Genomic DNA, 17,651 nt, shown 5'->3' with positions numbered 1-17,651 from the left:
CCTGACTTGAGGTCAAAGGGAACAGAATTTCACAAGTGTTTGAAACTCCAAGTGACCGGACTGTTGACACTAGTAAACGGGGCGCGCCTTGCAACTAGAGAATTACCTCGAAGGCGATCAGGTGAAGTCGCTCTCCATTTGAAAGTTGTTTATCGTGGAAGATCCGTACCTGAGTTTTACAACATTTACACGATGTCTGCGTCTGGTGGAGCTAGGAAATATCCAACGACGGATTTGCAAAGAATATTCATAGGTGAGCACGGCGGCAGCGCGGCACTCACCGGACTTGAGTTCGCTTGCTGCAGGACCCTGTCGTAATTTACTCGGCCAAACAGACACTATAGGGAAAAGTGCGTGACTAGAGCGAGAAACTGACGCTTTCTCGCTATCGGTGAGAATCTGTTCTTATTCTCACCGCTGTCGGTGAGAAAATTTTAATCTCAACTGGAGATAGGTGAGAAATGCACTCCTTGGCGAGAATCAAGTGTGAGAACAAATTCTCACCGGTGAGAATGGAAATTCTCACTAAGTACAGCGAGAATTGAAATCACTGGCGAGAATCATCAAGACTCGCCGTTCATTGGCGAGAATCATAAAGACTCCGAAAGGCGAGTCTTGATGATTCTCGCCAGTGAATTTCAATTCTCGCTGTACTTAGTGAGAATTTCCATTCTCACCGGTGAGACTTTGTTCTCACACTTGAATTTCGCCAAGGAATGCATTTCTCACCAACCTCCAGTAGAGATTAAAATTTTCTCACCGACAGCGGTGAGAATAAGAACAGATTCTCACCGATTGCGAGAAAGCGTCGGTTTCTCGCTCTAGTCACGCACTTTTTCCCTATAGTGAGAGCAATCGGGAAAACTGTGAACCGCAGTAATAAGAAACAACCACCTTTTACATGTATCAAAGATATCGATCGCACTGGCTTCAAACGGAGCATGGAGGATTGGAGGTATAGCAGCTCTGTGTATTGCTGCGGTTCCGTAGCCCTACCACTCCCCCAACACAACCAGCAAAGGGAGTGGTAGGGCTACGGAACCGCCGCAACTCTGTGTACAGCTGTCTATGCTTCAAGCCACAGTCAAACCATGGACAATGTTAGTGCTATGGTCAAACCACAAATGTAAAATCTGTATTTTTACATCCGATGGTCAAACTTAAATGCAGGCTATGGTGTTGTTGACCTATACAGAATTGTTGGATTTGTTGATAATGTTTCCTAATTACAAAATTTCAGATAGATATTTATATTTTAATGTATAAAACATACAATATTTTTTCTCCTTTTTATTAGGAAATCTGCCGTTCAAAACAAATGCTGCTCAACTCATAGAGTACCTGCAAATCAAACAAGAATTGTCATCAGGAATTGCTGACGTTCAAGTCATCATGGACAATTCAGGTCGTTCCCGAGGCTATGGTTTTGTCAGGGTACCTGTCACCATGGAAGAGAAAATCTTAGAATTCAATCAAAAGTAAGTGAAACAAGTGGGGAGTCAGTTGTATTCAAGGATATTGTAGTTCATATCAAGTTAACATGTAACAATGAAAGTAGCACACTGCATATACTAACAAACTGCAACAGATATACAAATTATAGCTCCCAGACGTTATTCAATTTTCTTCTTTAATAAATGGTGAGTTTCTATCCAAAGTATATACTATGTCATGTTGCTCAGGATGGTGGCTGTATTCTTAACTAGATGGATAACGTATCAGTTGGAGAAAACACCATGCATTCTTTTTTCCTTTTTAAACTTATGTATGTTTACTAAGCATAATCAGATAACAGAAATTATAATTCACCATTTGTATTTCTTTGATCTGTAAGCATTATAGAAGGAAGTTTTTCATTCAATGCTGTTTCAGCATCTTTCAAGTGCCAAAACAAACATAACTACCTCACTTTTCAAATAACAAAAGATTTACAAAAATAAATTCTAATTCACATTCTTCTGACACACTCCTTGAAGGGACTTCGAAGGAAGAAAACTTAAAGTTGAGATCGCCCGCAAAGGCCGACACATGGCTGAAGACCACTATAAATTCTCAGACGATGGCTCTGGTGTATATCAGTCCAAACCTGTGAAAGGCGGCTATGTACCAGCCTTTCTGAGAGATCTCAGAGCACAAAGCTGGCCGGCCGTCATCGACATAGGTGCCAACTTAACTCATCGATCTCTGAAGAATAATGTGTCAGAAGTTTCGAAGGTCAGTATATCTTAGTGATTCAGAAACTATCTTGCGAGTATTAAGACAAATTTACCAGAATTTAGTGTGTATGCTTTGAATGTTGCATCTCATATCATGACGCATAAAATCAACTCTATGCGGAAGACTTGCATAATTATGACAATATGCAGCAATTCTTAAGAATCAAATCAATTCATTCCTTTTTGATATGAGTGGGGGATTATTACGCTTTTCATCTGTTTTACAAAAGTCAGTTTTGGTTAAAAACAAGTATTGTTGAGTTTGTATAGTCCCAGTTGGTGATAAATCTATCTATCTATCTATCTATCTATCTATCTATCTATCTATCTATATATCTATATATATATATATATATATATATATATATATATATATATACACACACACACACACACACACCACACACACACACACCAGTGGATACTTCACGAGATCCATCAATGTCTATTGTATGTATTGTGATTGATGTGTGACACGATTGTTTCATGGCATATTTGAATTCAGTACAATGATTTTCGATGTTTTTGGTGACAGCGCCCTCGCAGTCCGAATTCCCTCATCCTCTAAATGTTGGTAAACACTGATTTCAAACAAAAGGTGGTGAAATTTATGTCACATAAATTTCATCACCTTATGTTTCCAATCAGTGTTTACAAATCAAAAAGAGAACACATTGTATTCACTTTTTCCTTGGTGATATTTTTTAACTATGGTTCAAAAATAGCAGCGCAGTGCCAGACAGTAGAACACTCAAAGACTGTTGTCTCACCCATGCAATCATAAGAATATTCAAAAAAATCTGCATTTTGATTTTTTGTTATAAACATCAAAACTAGAAATCTTATGCCACCATTAAACAATAATTTAAGTACATGTAAATGATCAGTTGAGTAAAATTCTTTGAGTTCCTAAATAATAATAATAACTAACCATATTATATTTTTTTCCTAATCCAGAAAGCTAAATTGTTCAACATCAAGAAGATAATCATAACTGGTACATCCCTGAGAGCAAGTCGTGAAGCCCAGCAACTTGCTGCTTCAGACAAAGGATTCTTCTACTTTACTGCAGGTGAGGTCAGACCTTATATGAACTCGTTTCACTCACAGTTTGTGCTGATTTTAAAAGACCAGAAAACACTCTATATCGTTTGAAATGGGAAACAGCTATCATGCAATGGTTCAACTCCAGAATAAACAGAAAAAAACAAACAAACAAAAAGTCAGTGTGCACAAGTATTTCTATTTGCAATGGCACACTGGTTCTGTATCATGATCCATTTGGTTTTTGGATTTAACCCATTGATCATTTCCATGACATAAACTTTGCCTTATTTCCTTGCATTTTTAGTCTTCAAAAATCTACAATTTTGCTGAAAAAGTTAAAATGTATATTTTTAGTAACTTTCAGTGTCATTCTAGTTTAAAAGTGAATGAACCTGAGGAGCCTTAAAGGGGTTGTCGATCATAAAAGTAATGCACTAGAAACGAAATTCATAGTTTAAACGCTTCTCTTTGGACATACTGTACTAGGAAGAATCATATAATAGATTGACACTTTCTGAATTATCTTTCTGTGGTCAATCCATCCTTCTCAGTATGCTGAAAAAGTGTTATCATTTGCAGTTTGTTTATCTATATTCATATATAGATTTTGCTTGGTGTGTGCATTTTAAAGACAGGTTGGTATTCTTTATACACAATAAAGAGCGCAATTTTTCCTGAAACAAATTTTGCATTAAGTTTGTCTTTTAAGTGAGGGAGGGGGGAATGACACCAGCCTTAAGGATTTAATTTTCCACTGCGTCAGCTTGTATGATCAACTACCCCTAAAGGATTAAATCAAGCAGGTGGATATTTATAAATTAAAATAGCAATATATCAGGTTATTACGTAGGGGTCAAGAAAATGACTGTTGCAATATTTTCATACCCTTTTGTCTTTGAATATTGATGAAGAAAAGTGAGAGAAAGAGACCTTAGTCAACCCTTTTTTTGATTGTACCACTTTTTCACCAGTGCATGAACTTCATGCTGATATCACTTTGTGTTTTTCGAAACCTGCCTTATATTTTAATGTTTGTGTGTATTTCTTGGTGCTGAGCAATTGCCTAACAATGTCTGCAGTAACACAAAAAGTTTTGCCAGGACAAATGGATTTTATTTAAAATCCATGTAAAATCCATTTAAAACCCGCTACACTGACAAGTAGGCTTGAAGGTGAACACCTAATCAGAAAATTACTCAGAATATGGTTTGTGATTATGAATTCATTTGGCAATGAGTTTAATCTCAAATTCAATCAGACCAACGTGGGAACAAAACTATCCTGTAGAAACATGGGTAGAATTACAGTATATGTATTTCTGTGCAAGCTTATGCATACATGAATGTAGTTGGTTTGTACAGCTTTGATGTATGAAAGACTCCCAACTCCAGGTGCTGGGGAGAGTGGGTGGGTTTTATGAAGAAAACCTAAAAAGCAGCACAACTTGGTAAAGCACTTGCAGCGGAAGGCTGTACAAGTCATATGACAGCTGAATGCGTTATCATGAATAATGTACACAGACTCATTATAATATTATAAGATGGGCTTATACTTCTTGTAAAGCGTATATGATATACAGAAACTTATACATAAATCATTCTTTGCCTATCTGACTGCTTATCAAAGTAAACGGACATCAGAACATCAACAAAATCAGTGTGAAGATAGCAAAGTGTCTCTTTCATTTCCTTTTTGTTTGTTTGTTTGCCTATGCCAGGTGTTCATCCTCATGATGCAAAACATTGGAAAGACGACACAGCGGAAGAACTGGAGAAGCTGGCACAGGATCCAGCGTGCGTTGCCATCGGAGAGACTGGTCTGGATTTTGATCGCAATTTCTCTCCTCCTGATGTACAAGAGCAAGTCTTTGAAAAGCAGGTAGTTAAAATTTGAATCTTATGACAGGTGCTCACTAACTACCAGTAAAGCTATTTAGTGTTTGGCAGTCAAACATACATGTCAAGTTCAATTTGAAAATAAATATGAATTGAATTTTTCTGCATAAGGAAAAGTATCAGAGATCACAATTAACATGAACATTTTGTTATTTATAAAATCAAAATATATTTTTACTCTATTGCTTTGATTTTGATATGTTACATTTTTCAATTATGTTTATTTACATGTGAAAAAATTTACATTTTGTGTTACCAGATATAATTATTTTACTGTGTTGTTCTTATTTCTTATATGTTCATTTTCAGATCCAACTTGCTTGTCGTCTCAAGAAACCACTCTTTCTTCATGAAAGGAAGGCTTTTGATTCCTTGAACAAAATACTAGACAAGTACAGAGACAGCCTGCCAAGAGTTGTTATCCACTGCTTCACGGGAACAGTTACAGAAGTCAGGACGTACTTAGATTCAGGGTTCTACATCGGTCTCACAGGTAAGAATTACCCGAGTGATAATATCATAGACAGTCCTTTAGAAAATCTGTGGAAAGTTGTTTAATGTGTGAAGTGAAATCTTCTATGAGGACAATATGCACAGTGGACAAATTATGAATATTCATTATCGACAAAAATAATAATAATATTGATAACAAGGCAGTATTGCTGAAGGCAATGAGTACTTGGGCCGTGATAGAGTAATTTTGAGGACAATATATACTACTATTCAAATATGGTCTTGAATTTCCTCCTGTCAATTAGGCATTTGATTGACTGGTTATTAAACGAAGCAATGGCATGACAACGGCAAAATATGTCTAGCAACTTTTGTGGAGTTTGAGGCAGGGGTTCTTTATTTATGGTGGAAATTGCTTAAACTCCTTAAATATTCAAATTACAGCAAATTTCTTTTGTTCTCGATGGTAGATGTCTAATATTTAGATGGGCATATTTAGATTTCTACCCTATAGTTATCCCTATACACCAAAAATCGGACATCCAGCTCTATTGGCTTGCTCAGAATGAGATATGCGCATAATTAATGAGGTACAATATGTGGTGTCATAAGGTGTCCCATCATACCAAATATGAAGGGTGTAGCACTTGTAGTTACTGAGTTGTGGACAAATATATATATTTTAGGTCAAAGGTCATTGAGGTCATGTGACATTTTGTCAAAATAATTGTATTGGCTAAGTTATCCTATATACCAAAAATCAGACCTCTAGCTCTATTTGCTCGCTCAAAATTAGATATGCGCATAATGCACCATGGAGGACCAAACGCACTACAAATCTGTCTTGACGTCATCATCTCCTTACATGGTAATCGGCATACCGTATTTTTTAGCAAAGGAGACACAGAATACGTCGGAGTATTCAGTTTCAAAACGTATTACATTGTGTGATGTTGTCAAAAAAAGGTAATGTTACTGCAGTGGTATAAATTACACAACACAAAAGTTCAAATCAGTTTATTTTGGACTGGCTTTACCCAACATTTCATATTGTTTCTTATGCCAGATTTGACCACGTGCTTACTGGCGACCCCTTTACATGCAAATTTTGTGTCAAATGGTGTGTTCTGCTGGAAAAACAAACGTACGATTTCTATATGAAGGAGGCGAAATTTGCCCTCAAAACTCGAAACACCCCTTCATGGGGTGTACCTAGCTATTTTGAACGAGCTTCTCGAATCTGCAGCTCTATTTCGAAATGATGGTGCTGGTTTTCCTCAGCTCAAGGATGAGTGTTCTCCATCGCTGTGGGCATTACTATTCTCAACTGGGGGTACAGTTTCCAGTCGTAATGTTTTTCATTGTGTCCGGGATATAAAACCTTTCTTTTTCACACTTAATACTTTGATTAACACTAGTCCACATCTTGTCAGCGATAATGTTTCAAGTTTAAATGTTAAATTCTGGTCTCGAGCCCTCTTGTTCGACCAAACTGAAATTACCCCTCCCACTTTGGCTCATCCAGTGGGTGTAGCAAGGGTCGTGCCATCGCCTAGGAAACGGAGGGTGCATTAATTGTTGCATTTCGATGTACATTTTGATTATATTCAGAAGATTTTGTGGCAAAAACTCAGATAGAGAAGCATTAATATTCACATCTCACTTATTCAAGACTGCTGAGAGCAGCACTTCCATTCAGTTAACATCATTACGCCATTTATTATGCCAAGAAAGATGAAGCCAAGACATTTTGCCCTCCCTGGTCTCAGCCAGAAATGGTTATACCTTACAGAGTTTTTTCCCACGGAATGAAAACAAATGTACTTGGGCTGAGGCCCAAGTACAATAATAACTTCATTGCATAACACACACACACTTCTGGAAGTGTGGGAGAGCAAGTTACAAAATCATATGTTACACACATAGTCAGGTTTGGCTGCTGCTGGGGTGACAATGAGTCATAAAGTTGAACATATTTTAGTGACAAGCAAAATACTTGGTATTTCACCATATTGAAATTCAGGAAGGCTTAGAGACTGTGCTTGGCGTACATTCTGAAACACTTCAAAATCATGTCAATAGTTATAACTACTTACACGGTATCTGTTTATAGTGTCAGTGAATTTGTTTGTTGTTCATTGTGAATGCCGATATTGTTTGCTCTTTTGTCACAAATTTTAAATTAGCATTTCCACACTTTCAATCCTGTTTCAGGATTTCTGTGCAAGGACCAGTCTTCAGATGGAGTGATTACATGCCTTAAGGAAAAGATCATACCCCTGGACAAGCTGATGATCGAAACAGATTCACCGTTCCTATTTCCAGACGTCAAGAAATTCTCAAAAACTCCTAAAGGCCAAGAGATTTACAAGGATGAGGTCAAAGTTGAACTTGACAAGATACAAACACTCATGCTCACTCAGTTTTGTAGTGGCCGACGGAATGAACCGTGCTCTCTTAGTTTACTGAACTGCATCATTGCATCATGCATGAATGTTCCACCAGAAGAGGTTGCCAAGGCAACAACGGAAAATGCAACGTCGTTTTTTGGCTTGACCTCGATTGTGTGAATATCTTGTGTGTGATCTGCCACTCAGAAGAACATTGCTCAAGGAGACATTGTTTTACCTCTCTCTCAGGTATAGGGTCTGCATTCTCAAAGTTAACAAATATTTGGACATCAGCAATGATGCCAAGTGGTTTTTATACTGTGTAAATGAAAATATTAAAAAATGACCACTCTTATCTCTGATATTTAAATAGTCAGCTGTCGATGAATCTTCAAGAAATTAACTCTGTTTTGACTCTTTTGTAATGATGCCCCTCACAAAGTTTTGTTCAACCCTTTCACCACTGTGGTTTGGCCCAGTCCCATTGTTATCAATGGTGGTAGTTGACCTGTTTACAGGGAATTGGGGTGAACAGGTTAAAATTTGAGATGAGGAAGATGAATTGGGTTTCACTTTGTAGGTTCAAGAATGTATAGTCTGGTCAACATTAGGTTGTTCAGTTTGAAAAATATCATGTTATCCTGGTGTCTTTTGGCAATAAATCTTTTGGAGGCTGCACCAATATCTTTGGTAAAGGTTCTGTCTCTTGGTGCCACACTGCATACGGAAAGCCAGGGTATTGGATGGATGACTTGTCATCTGTGAAAGATTTCACTGTCCCCGCTGCTCCATAACGACCCTAACATAAATGAAACCAATACAAACAGACTGTTCATTACCACAGACAAAATATATTCAGAAATCTGACAAGAAAACAATAAGTTGCCGAAAGTTCATTCCATTTTTTTTACATCAATATTTATTTGTATGTACTACAATACTGTATATGTCTCTGCAAGCTTTAATAGCCATTTTTTTTTATCAAATTAACTCAAATAAATTCGAGTAGTCTTCCTGATCTACATCAAAATTGATTTCTATGTAACACACACTACATCAATATATGTACCAAGTTCAAGTTTCTTTTCGATCAAATCATGTTCTTTTCTGACCTATGGATATTGGAGTCCTGTGAGAAAGCTGAAACTCGGATCAATGTCATATCATAGCTACACTGATGTTCATGCTTGTATTCTTTCATAGTGTCAATAAAGAGAATCAACCTGCTTGTAAATACAGTAGTACAGACCTTGGTATCCATGGCGATGACTGCCACTTCAAACATATTCTCAGCGCCAATTCTCTCTGCAATATCATCGATTATCTTGTCACAGGCTGACTGGACATCTAAACCCTGGTGATGTATAACAGATAGAGAGTGTTACTGATCAGAGTCCTCCACAAGGGGACTTTAACCCTTTCACCACCATGGTTTTGCCCAAACCCATTGTTGTCAATCGTGATCATGGACCTGTTTACAGGGATAGGGTGGTGAACAGGTTAAGGGATGGGTCACCCTCAAAGCAATCTATTGATATGTTAAGGTAGTTTGTGCCTCAAAAGTGAACGACTTGAACTTTTGCTCAAACTTGCCTCAAGAAATATTTCAACCATTCTCTATTAAAATCAAGAATAAAAATTGGGGGGTCACCATGCAAATTTTGCTACCAGAGGCACAATTACCCAAGATTTACCGACATTTGAAATTCAAAATGGCTGCCATACCTGTGTAAACTCTATGGAGAATAATAAAATTTTCCAATTTTTGAAAAACTAAGACAGTGAAAAGTTTTCTTACACCAAGGGCTTTAAAATGAACCCCCACAAGTAGATCAGAAAAGAATTGTATAAGTTTGAGAGTCTGAATATCTTCCCGAAGGCGAGTTCTACCTTCATAACTAATTCAAAAGAATGATATTTTCACTACAAAAACATATGCAAATTATGTGTTTTATATAAATTGGCCGCATCTCTGTTTTCCAAGCTGTGGAGAACAATGCTCATTAAAAAGACCTGCTATACATGAAATTATTAATTTATGTCAAATTTCAAAACTATTTTGTAATAAAGAGTTTTACTTTCTGTGTTTTCCTACAACCTGATAAATATCAGCTGGGATAATAATTGGATAATGAATGCATGTTTCCATAGTTACTGTAAAATATGCACATGTTTATTTTTATGAGAGGTTAATGTATATCCAAGTATGTATAAATATATCTTTTGCACACACCATAAAAATGTCTGCAAATGTCTATGAAGATGAATGTTTGTAGTATGTTTGCATGTACATATGTACATAGGCATGTATACTGGTATGCATGTATTCATAAGATGATGTTCACTGTCCATATACAGTCAAATCTTCTCAATTTCAATATAGAAGTTATTTTAGTAACGATTTTGATAAGATAATATAAATTGCCTCGTTACAGGACGTACCTGTTTAAGGTATTGCACTATTTGAAAACTGCAGCAGAATTTCATGATATCATCTCCGTCTCCAGTTGCTGGGTTTAAGAAAAATAATTCTGATGAATATCTGGCTGATAAAAATACAAAGAAAATGTATTTTCTGAGCAACACTATTTGAAAGATTTGCATTTCGCGACAAATTCAGCACACATGCATGTCTTGAGGTCAAATGTGAAATTTGATCTCAATCCATGTTACAGCAAATACCCGTACATTCAAAATGTAAGTATCATTATCAATGGTGATGAAACTGCTTTAGTAACACATACTCATAAAACAGTATTAAACGCTGGGATGCTAAATTCCATCATGACTGTGTTTGTAAGAATTGTTACTTTGTTTCTGTTCAAAATGATTTTCTTTCCTTGTATGGGACAAAAAAATTGACTTCAAAAGTAATGCTTGGAAAAAATCTGCCGTACCATGGCAGCAAAAAGTTTGCATTTGAACTTATTTCCACAAGTACCTCAACTCTCTATTGTCAGTTGATTCGTCCTTGTGTGTGTGTGTGTGTGTGTGTGTGAAATAGCCAAAACAAACACTACCACATCGTTTTGTGGAGTTCACTGATAACAGTTGAATAAGTGTTCTATCTACCAGTACTGCAGGACAAAAGCAGCAATGATGCCATGAACTATGACCTTAAAAAGGTCAGAAGTAGTTTGATGGCTAAAAATAAGTCTATAGAAGTAGTTCACAGATGAATGTTGATTCACATCAACTCAAACCAAAATTCTACAATAGTATCAATACAGTTACACTTCAAAGCCAAATCTTATCAAGTTTAATAAATACAATACTCAACCATTTGTGACAAGGACTTCATAATAATTAACCCTTTGAACCCGGCTCGGAAAAAAATGTCTGTATGATGTCAAAGGTCACCAGGGGGTTAATGAGGCAAAGGCAAAGAAGAAATCACTTGTAAAAGAAAGGGCTACATGTACTGCATTTTCACAGCATGATTTTAAGTGCCTCTATGGAAATAATCAAAATTACTGACTTCAATCTTGTTCCCTACCAATGTCAAGGGTAAAATTGTTCAGACAATATTTATTGCTTACCGGCAGCAGCTCCAACCTGAAATGAAAAGGAATATAACAAAATGGTATATTGACATAAAATGTGCGGAATTTTGTATGAGCATGCAGATGAAAAGTCAAAATTGCACGAAAGTTAAATCATAATGTGTGTTGTTTGTATTGCATCGTGCAAGATGCTTTTGGTGTGAATTTCAGCGTGGCAGGTATAAATGCTCATCAGTTTATTTGTAAAAGTGTGTCACTTTGACTGGACACATTTGTTACACTTATGTCCCTAAATTCTTGTTATCTTCTCTAATAATTATCAAATAACATGTTGTGCAAGATTGAAAAGATTTCATATGGCAAAGTGCAATCCAGGATATATTCCCGTTTGTAAACATGCCGTACCTTGTTGTCGACGTAAAGACCTGACCCTGGAAGAGGCGAGTCTCCAACTCTACCTGGATGCTTGTTAGCAGCGCCACTTGTTGATACACCTGAGAGGAAATCATTAAAATACCAGAGTTTTCTGTGAATATTCTGTTAATTTTAAAACCTGTTTCATGTATTGGGTGTGAGCGCAACTTGTGTACTTTGTCCATATGTGTCTTAATCCATTTTTCAATATGTATGAACATGTGTTTGGTCTTTGGATCAGAATGTAAACTTCTTTTTTTCTGTTTTGATTAGTAAAGCTGGAAAAAAGAAAGGACAACTTGACAAAACAATCACATAATGAACTTCAGCATTCCCCTGAGGTATCTGTGCAGGCTGGCAAATCAGAAGGCTTAGGTCAAGGGTCGGAAAATTCTTCACTGGTCTAGTTGACCTTTACATCTGATTTCCCTATGAACAGGTCCGCATTCACTACAGCAAACAATGGCTTTTGGCCAAACTATGGTGGTGTAAGGCTTAAATTGTCTGAATGATAGCTGAATACCTATTAAGGTAACAATCTACGCAGGGCTGCAAAGTAGGCTGCCATCACAGCTATATTTGATCTTTACTTGTAGTCTGGGCAACCACACACACTGTGGCTTTGCTACACCTTAATTTGCCCATTGATGTTTTGCGACAATTTAGCTCGTTTCTTGAAATTGAGAAATGTTTAGCATGTCACTATTGGATTACTCCCTGAAACATTTAACTTTGGTAGGTTCCTGTTTACTTCCATAGCATGGCAGAACCTATCTACATTGTGATGGGGATGACAGGGTCAGACCTTTACTGTTGATGAGTTACCCTCTCCAGAATGTAATGCAATCCAGACTGATGACATTTCAGAACACATAAAGTAAATTAAGGAAGTTCTGCACATTCCCTTGCATCACCCCTTCACTAGAATCTGTTATGAGTACAATTTTTTTAAATACATACACTTTTGCTCAAACTTTCATCTTGGAAACCTCAACCATTGCTTGGAATTGGAATAAATAATAAGGGGGCCCTTCACTAGAATCTGTTATGTGTACAATTTTTAGACTTTTGCTCAAACTTTCATCTTGGAAACTTAAACCATTGTTTGGAATTGGAATAAAAAATAAGGGGTCACGGTGCAAAAATTTTTACTGTAGAAACAATTTACAAAACATTTACTGATATTTTGATTTCAGAATGGCATGCCAGTGTTACCTCTATGGGGAAAAATTATCAAAACGATTATTTTTTTTTATTTGATTTTTATAAATCTATGAAGGTAGCCAAGAGCCTCAAATTGAGCCCCTACAAGCAGTAAGTAAGATAAGTTTTGGAAAAATTTCAAACCAAATATCTGTCAGCGTTTCTCATAGCAGTTAAGTTTTTACCTGCTGGAAAGAACATTTTTGCAAGTGTGGGTTAGAATCTCAATGATCTAGTCAAGAAATAATGACATGACCTGCTTACCTACAGCAAGGTTTCCCTTCTTGTCCATGACGATCAAAGACATTGTATCGTGGCAGTGACTCTCCTCAGATGATGGCTACTGGAGATAATAAAACACGAACTATCAAACAGTATGTAGATTATGAAACAAACTGAAATCTAGCACGCTTCAGCATTTGATTAGTGACTACACATGCAGGCAAGTGCTTTGGTCTATCGTGGGTACAACTTCATTATGAATTTTTTATGTTTTTCGCTCATTCATTGCTTGAGAAAAGTTCTTTCATGACAGCAGAAGAAAGCCAGCCGTGCAGAATGTGTTATCATGATGCCTGTCGATGTCGCAAATTATTGTGCCTTACAGTGGACGATTCGTTAAAATCAACATGAAAGGTGCCGTATGATTTCACTTTTTTTGGCACAGAGTGAGTATAATTACATGTAGAATTGGCCAGGGTAATTTTTTATCGGGGGTGGTTTAGTCACATAACTTTTACTGGTAATTTTTGTTTTCACACAGCGTCTACGCATCAAAACAGAAGGAAATATTTATTTGTTTAGCGTATGATTATATTTGACTTTGCAGAAACTGGAAGTGTCATCGGGATCTGCAGTTTTCTTTGCAAAAAATCAATCAATAGCATAGGATAACAATTCACATCTAACTTATCATTGTACCTTTGCTTCTGATCTGTCTGGCTGCAGAGTGAATCCATGCTGCAGTGCAAACTGTGTGGCGCCCTCACCAACAATAAGACTGTGCGGGCTTTCTTCCAATACTTTCCTGGCCACACTGATCGGTCGGTCTATCCTGTGGGAGTTAGCGGTGAAATTGAAATTTGAAAAAAAATATTTAAGCTAGAAAGCAGCAAACTTTGTGAGTTCATCCACCTCATGATGCTATTTTTTTGGAACTGGTTATATCGTAACATATATTACTATACATCTAGGACTGTAACTTAAGAAGTTTCATTGTACAATAAATTCTGACCAGTAGATATAGAGTCCAATAACACAGGCGCAGGGTCCAATAACTTTGGGTGTTATTAGACACAGTGTGACCTTTGACCCCATAGGCTTAAGTAAAGACTGGGAAAAACCAGACAAGATTCACAATTTTTTCTTGAAAAATATAATCTAAATTTAATGTAGTAATGCAGTGAGTGATGGCCGCCCCAAACCATTGAATTTATGCGAAATATCTACAATTTCTTGTGTGCACCGTGTGCATTGAATTCTCATTCCCTGTGGTTGGTGGATGAGTTGAATGATTGGCATGGGATCATGTCATGAAATCCTCTTTGCACACAGCATTATGAAAATGCTATACTTTCGACTTGTCTAACTTTGATTAAAAAGGTATACCTCATAATATACCTCATGGAATGAAAACTATTTAGTTAAAAATATGTGCAAAGATTTGGAGATAGGAGAGCATGCGATATCAAACATTTATCGCCGTTTTTGTGAATTGTTCAAAAAAGTGATGGCCGCATCCCGTCATGTATTAATATACCGGTACATAATGACATCATTTGTTTACCAATAGATCTGGTAAATCACCATATGGGTACCAACAAGAATGTGGCGTAAATCGAGGTGCAAGAAGAACTGTGTGATGCCAAGTACTTTATTACATGCAGCAAGATCAGATCATTAGAACAAATTCCATTAAAAGTTAAAATTTGTTGTTTTCGTTTCATGATGAAAGGACCACGTACTTGAAGCTTGGGACAGGTGACAGCTTTTCTTATCACAAGATCGCACACGATCAGATTGATATTATTAGAGTTCAATGTTTCATCTTTCAAGAAAGTGTAATTTTCAAGAAAATAAAGACATCATCGATATCAAGCTTAATTACACTTGATTTCAATAGAAATATCACCCTTTTCGTTACCGTCTCCCATATGATCAGAATGCGGAGACGTTGTTCAAATCTTGCGCTGGCTATATTTACAAATGGAACATTTACTGATAGCGACGTGTGTAGTTACCTGAATAAAGCAAGCTCTAAAATACATGCTCTTGCCCGTATTTGGACAAAGTGTGCCTGGGTATGATACAGCAACTTTTGACACAAGTGTGAGGGCGCTTTTTCTCACAGCCTAAAACAGGAACACAGATCAAGGTATATGGTAATAAAGGGTAATTCACAAAATACTGGGATTTATGTCCTTGTACGTTGTGGTCTCCTTATATCTCTAGTGATACCACTGTTGTATGATGTACTCGAAGATAAATCCTGGTATTTTGTGGATCGCTGTACATAATTTACAAACCTCTTCATTGCTGCTACTGCACCAAATCGTAGTGAGTATCCATCCATTATTGCAGCATCTAGTTCTACTTCGCCGGAGGAATTTGGAAGTCCACTTAAACCAACGCTGGTCACAGATTCATCCGTCTCTACAACTGGAAGTGGCAAAAGCAGTCAATGTAGAAATCACTTGCTGGAATGCATGTATTCTGGTACAGTAACAGTTTTCAGCCATTAATCTTGGCCTTATTTGGGTACCATTTTACAAGTGGTATAGCCACAAACTGATGACATCAATTCACTGTACGCAATAACACAGTACCATAATCAAGGCATCTGTGGTTTGTGTACGGCGATTTGACGTCATCAGTTTGTGGCTGTAACACTTGTAAAATGGTGCCCTAATTTGTGTGTGAGTACTGGACAATATCCTAGCTGTTAAAACAAATTCAGAATCAGAGTGTGCAAACAATCAAACTGTCAGCTGTACAATCTAGTACGCATTGATCCATTACCCTTTGGTTACTACTGGCCCAAACCCATAGTTACCAACACTGAATGTGTACCTGTCTACAGTGAATTCAGGATGAACAGTATGGTTAGGCCGTGTGATGCACACAGTCGCTTGTGGTTCAATACACGGCGGCCGGTGTCCACTTTGATATACAGTAGTTTTTTAACGGATACCACAGTGGATGAACTTGCTATTTTCACAGTAAAATCAACGTAAAAGATGACATGGTGGCTTAGTCCCTATATGAAATAGCCATTTGGTTTCCTGACTTGGTTCTTCTCAGGCATACGTACAAACGTCTATAGGGCGCATAGACACAGAGTGGAATAGACCACAGGTGACTGGATCAAATGCAGTACATATGCGGGCTTTGTGCACCCAAATGCCGGTGCATTTATTTTGAACTCTACAGGGCCTTGGGCATTGTAGTTCTGCTGGTGAGCGAGGTCGCAAAACAAAACTCACCGACCACCTCCGGTCCTACTGCCCATGCACAGTTTAATACTCTACCCCCGAGAACTGCCCGAGTAAAAGTAGGCCAAATTTTGCCAATTTTATCAGCCAATAGGTTCAACTTATATCATGCCCGGCTAAACAAAAATATCATTGATGTGGCGTTCACTTGATGTTTTCTCAGATAGCGGTTTTGGAACCCGGAAGACGCTGGATTATGGACTAGAAGTAGAAAGACGTCCCCAGCTTGATTGTGAAATCATACCATTCAGTGCAAGGGGTGTTAGGCTGTCAAGCTGCACTCGCGCGGTCGGATATCGTACCTCCCTTGCACTGAATGGTATGATCTCACTATCAAGCTGGCGACGTCCTTCAAGTCAGGGGTCTTCTGAGTTCCAAAACAGCCGGTGAAAACATCAGGTCATGGATGCAGGTTAACGCCAAATCAATGATATTTTGGTTAGCTAGGCATGATATCGATTGGCTTAGTGTAAAAATGGGCGAAAGTTGGCCTACATTTTCTTTGGGCAGTTCTCGGGCAGTCCTCAGGCAGCTACGGGCAGTCAAGGGCAGTAATTAGTAGGACCACCGCCTCACAGTAGAGCGACATTGCAGCTACGATACGAAGTAACGATTCACTAGTGACTGTGGTGTGATGTGCAACCCAGCCGGCTGCCTGAGTGGTTCGCGGATTTTTGTGATCTTAAATTACACTTGAGTACTTACTGTTGATGCCCTCTTCCACCGCTGACACAACATCTTTGCCAGTTTCAAGGGTTCTCGAAGCAGCCTCAACAGCAGCCAGTCCGAAACTCCACGTTCCTATGGACGCCGCCATCTTTACAGCAGGTCATATAAGGTCAAGAGTGAGTAAGGATGTCGCATGATGGCGCAGTACCACAGTCACTCGTGAGCTATTCAGCTCTGGGACTATTCGCCCCATAGACGTGTGTACATAAGCGAGAAAAAATGTACACACGTCTATGGGGCGCCGGCGAATAGTCCCAGAGCAGAATAGCTCACGAGTGACCGTGCGCAGTACTGAGTCAGTCAAGTTGAA

General features: G+C 37.9%; 2 protein-coding genes across 2 annotated transcripts; one reads left to right on the top strand and one right to left on the bottom strand.

Annotated features, from left to right (window-relative positions):
- The first annotated feature begins 23 nt into the window (after positions 1-23).
- On the top strand, positions 24-8,254 carry LOC139126131 (3'-5' ssDNA/RNA exonuclease TatD-like). Its single transcript, XM_070692179.1, has 7 exons — positions 24-253; positions 1,298-1,478; positions 1,977-2,214; positions 3,174-3,288; positions 4,981-5,141; positions 5,468-5,651; positions 7,826-8,254. The coding sequence occupies exons 1-7, from the start codon at positions 193-195 to the stop codon at positions 8,179-8,181; spliced, it is 1,296 nt and encodes a 431-aa protein (XP_070548280.1). The 5' UTR covers positions 24-192; the 3' UTR covers positions 8,182-8,254.
- Positions 8,255-8,333: 79 nt separating this feature from the next.
- LOC139125700 (N(4)-(Beta-N-acetylglucosaminyl)-L-asparaginase-like) lies at positions 8,334-17,429 on the bottom strand. The gene is made up of 9 exons (XM_070691802.1): positions 17,318-17,429; positions 15,647-15,779; positions 14,043-14,175; positions 13,386-13,461; positions 11,910-11,998; positions 11,541-11,556; positions 10,444-10,511; positions 9,251-9,355; positions 8,334-8,800 (listed from the first exon to the last, which is right to left on the bottom strand). The coding sequence occupies exons 1-9, from the start codon at positions 17,427-17,429 to the stop codon at positions 8,633-8,635; spliced, it is 900 nt and encodes a 299-aa protein (XP_070547903.1). The 3' UTR covers positions 8,334-8,632.
- Positions 17,430-17,651: the final 222 nt, after the last annotated feature.

This window comes from Ptychodera flava (genome assembly GCF_041260155.1).
Source record: "Ptychodera flava strain L36383 chromosome 3 unlocalized genomic scaffold, AS_Pfla_20210202 Scaffold_26__1_contigs__length_13983176_pilon, whole genome shotgun sequence".
NCBI classification, from domain to species: Eukaryota; Metazoa; Hemichordata; class Enteropneusta; family Ptychoderidae; genus Ptychodera; species Ptychodera flava.
The sequence above is the reverse complement of the archived record's forward strand: the minus strand, read 5'-3'. Positions and strand labels throughout refer to the sequence as shown.

Coding starts and splice junctions, on each gene's coding strand:
- LOC139125700 (XM_070691802.1), bottom strand. CDS start 17,429: ATGGCGGCGTCCATAGGAACGTGGAGTTTCGGACTGGCTGCTGTTGAG. Junction 15,780..17,317: donor GGTGGAAGAGGGCATCAACA/GTAAGTACTCAA, acceptor TGCCACTTCCAG/TTGTAGAGACGGATGAATCT. Junction 11,999..13,385: donor GAAGGGAAACCTTGCTGTAG/GTAAGCAGGTCA, acceptor ATTTCCTCTCAG/GTGTATCAACAAGTGGCGCT.
- LOC139126131 (XM_070692179.1), top strand. CDS start 193: ATGTCTGCGTCTGGTGGAGCTAGGAAATATCCAACGACGGATTTGCAA. Junction 254..1,297: donor TTTGCAAAGAATATTCATAG/GTGAGCACGGCG, acceptor CCTTTTTATTAG/GAAATCTGCCGTTCAAAACA. Junction 5,652..7,825: donor GTTCTACATCGGTCTCACAG/GTAAGAATTACC, acceptor ATCCTGTTTCAG/GATTTCTGTGCAAGGACCAG.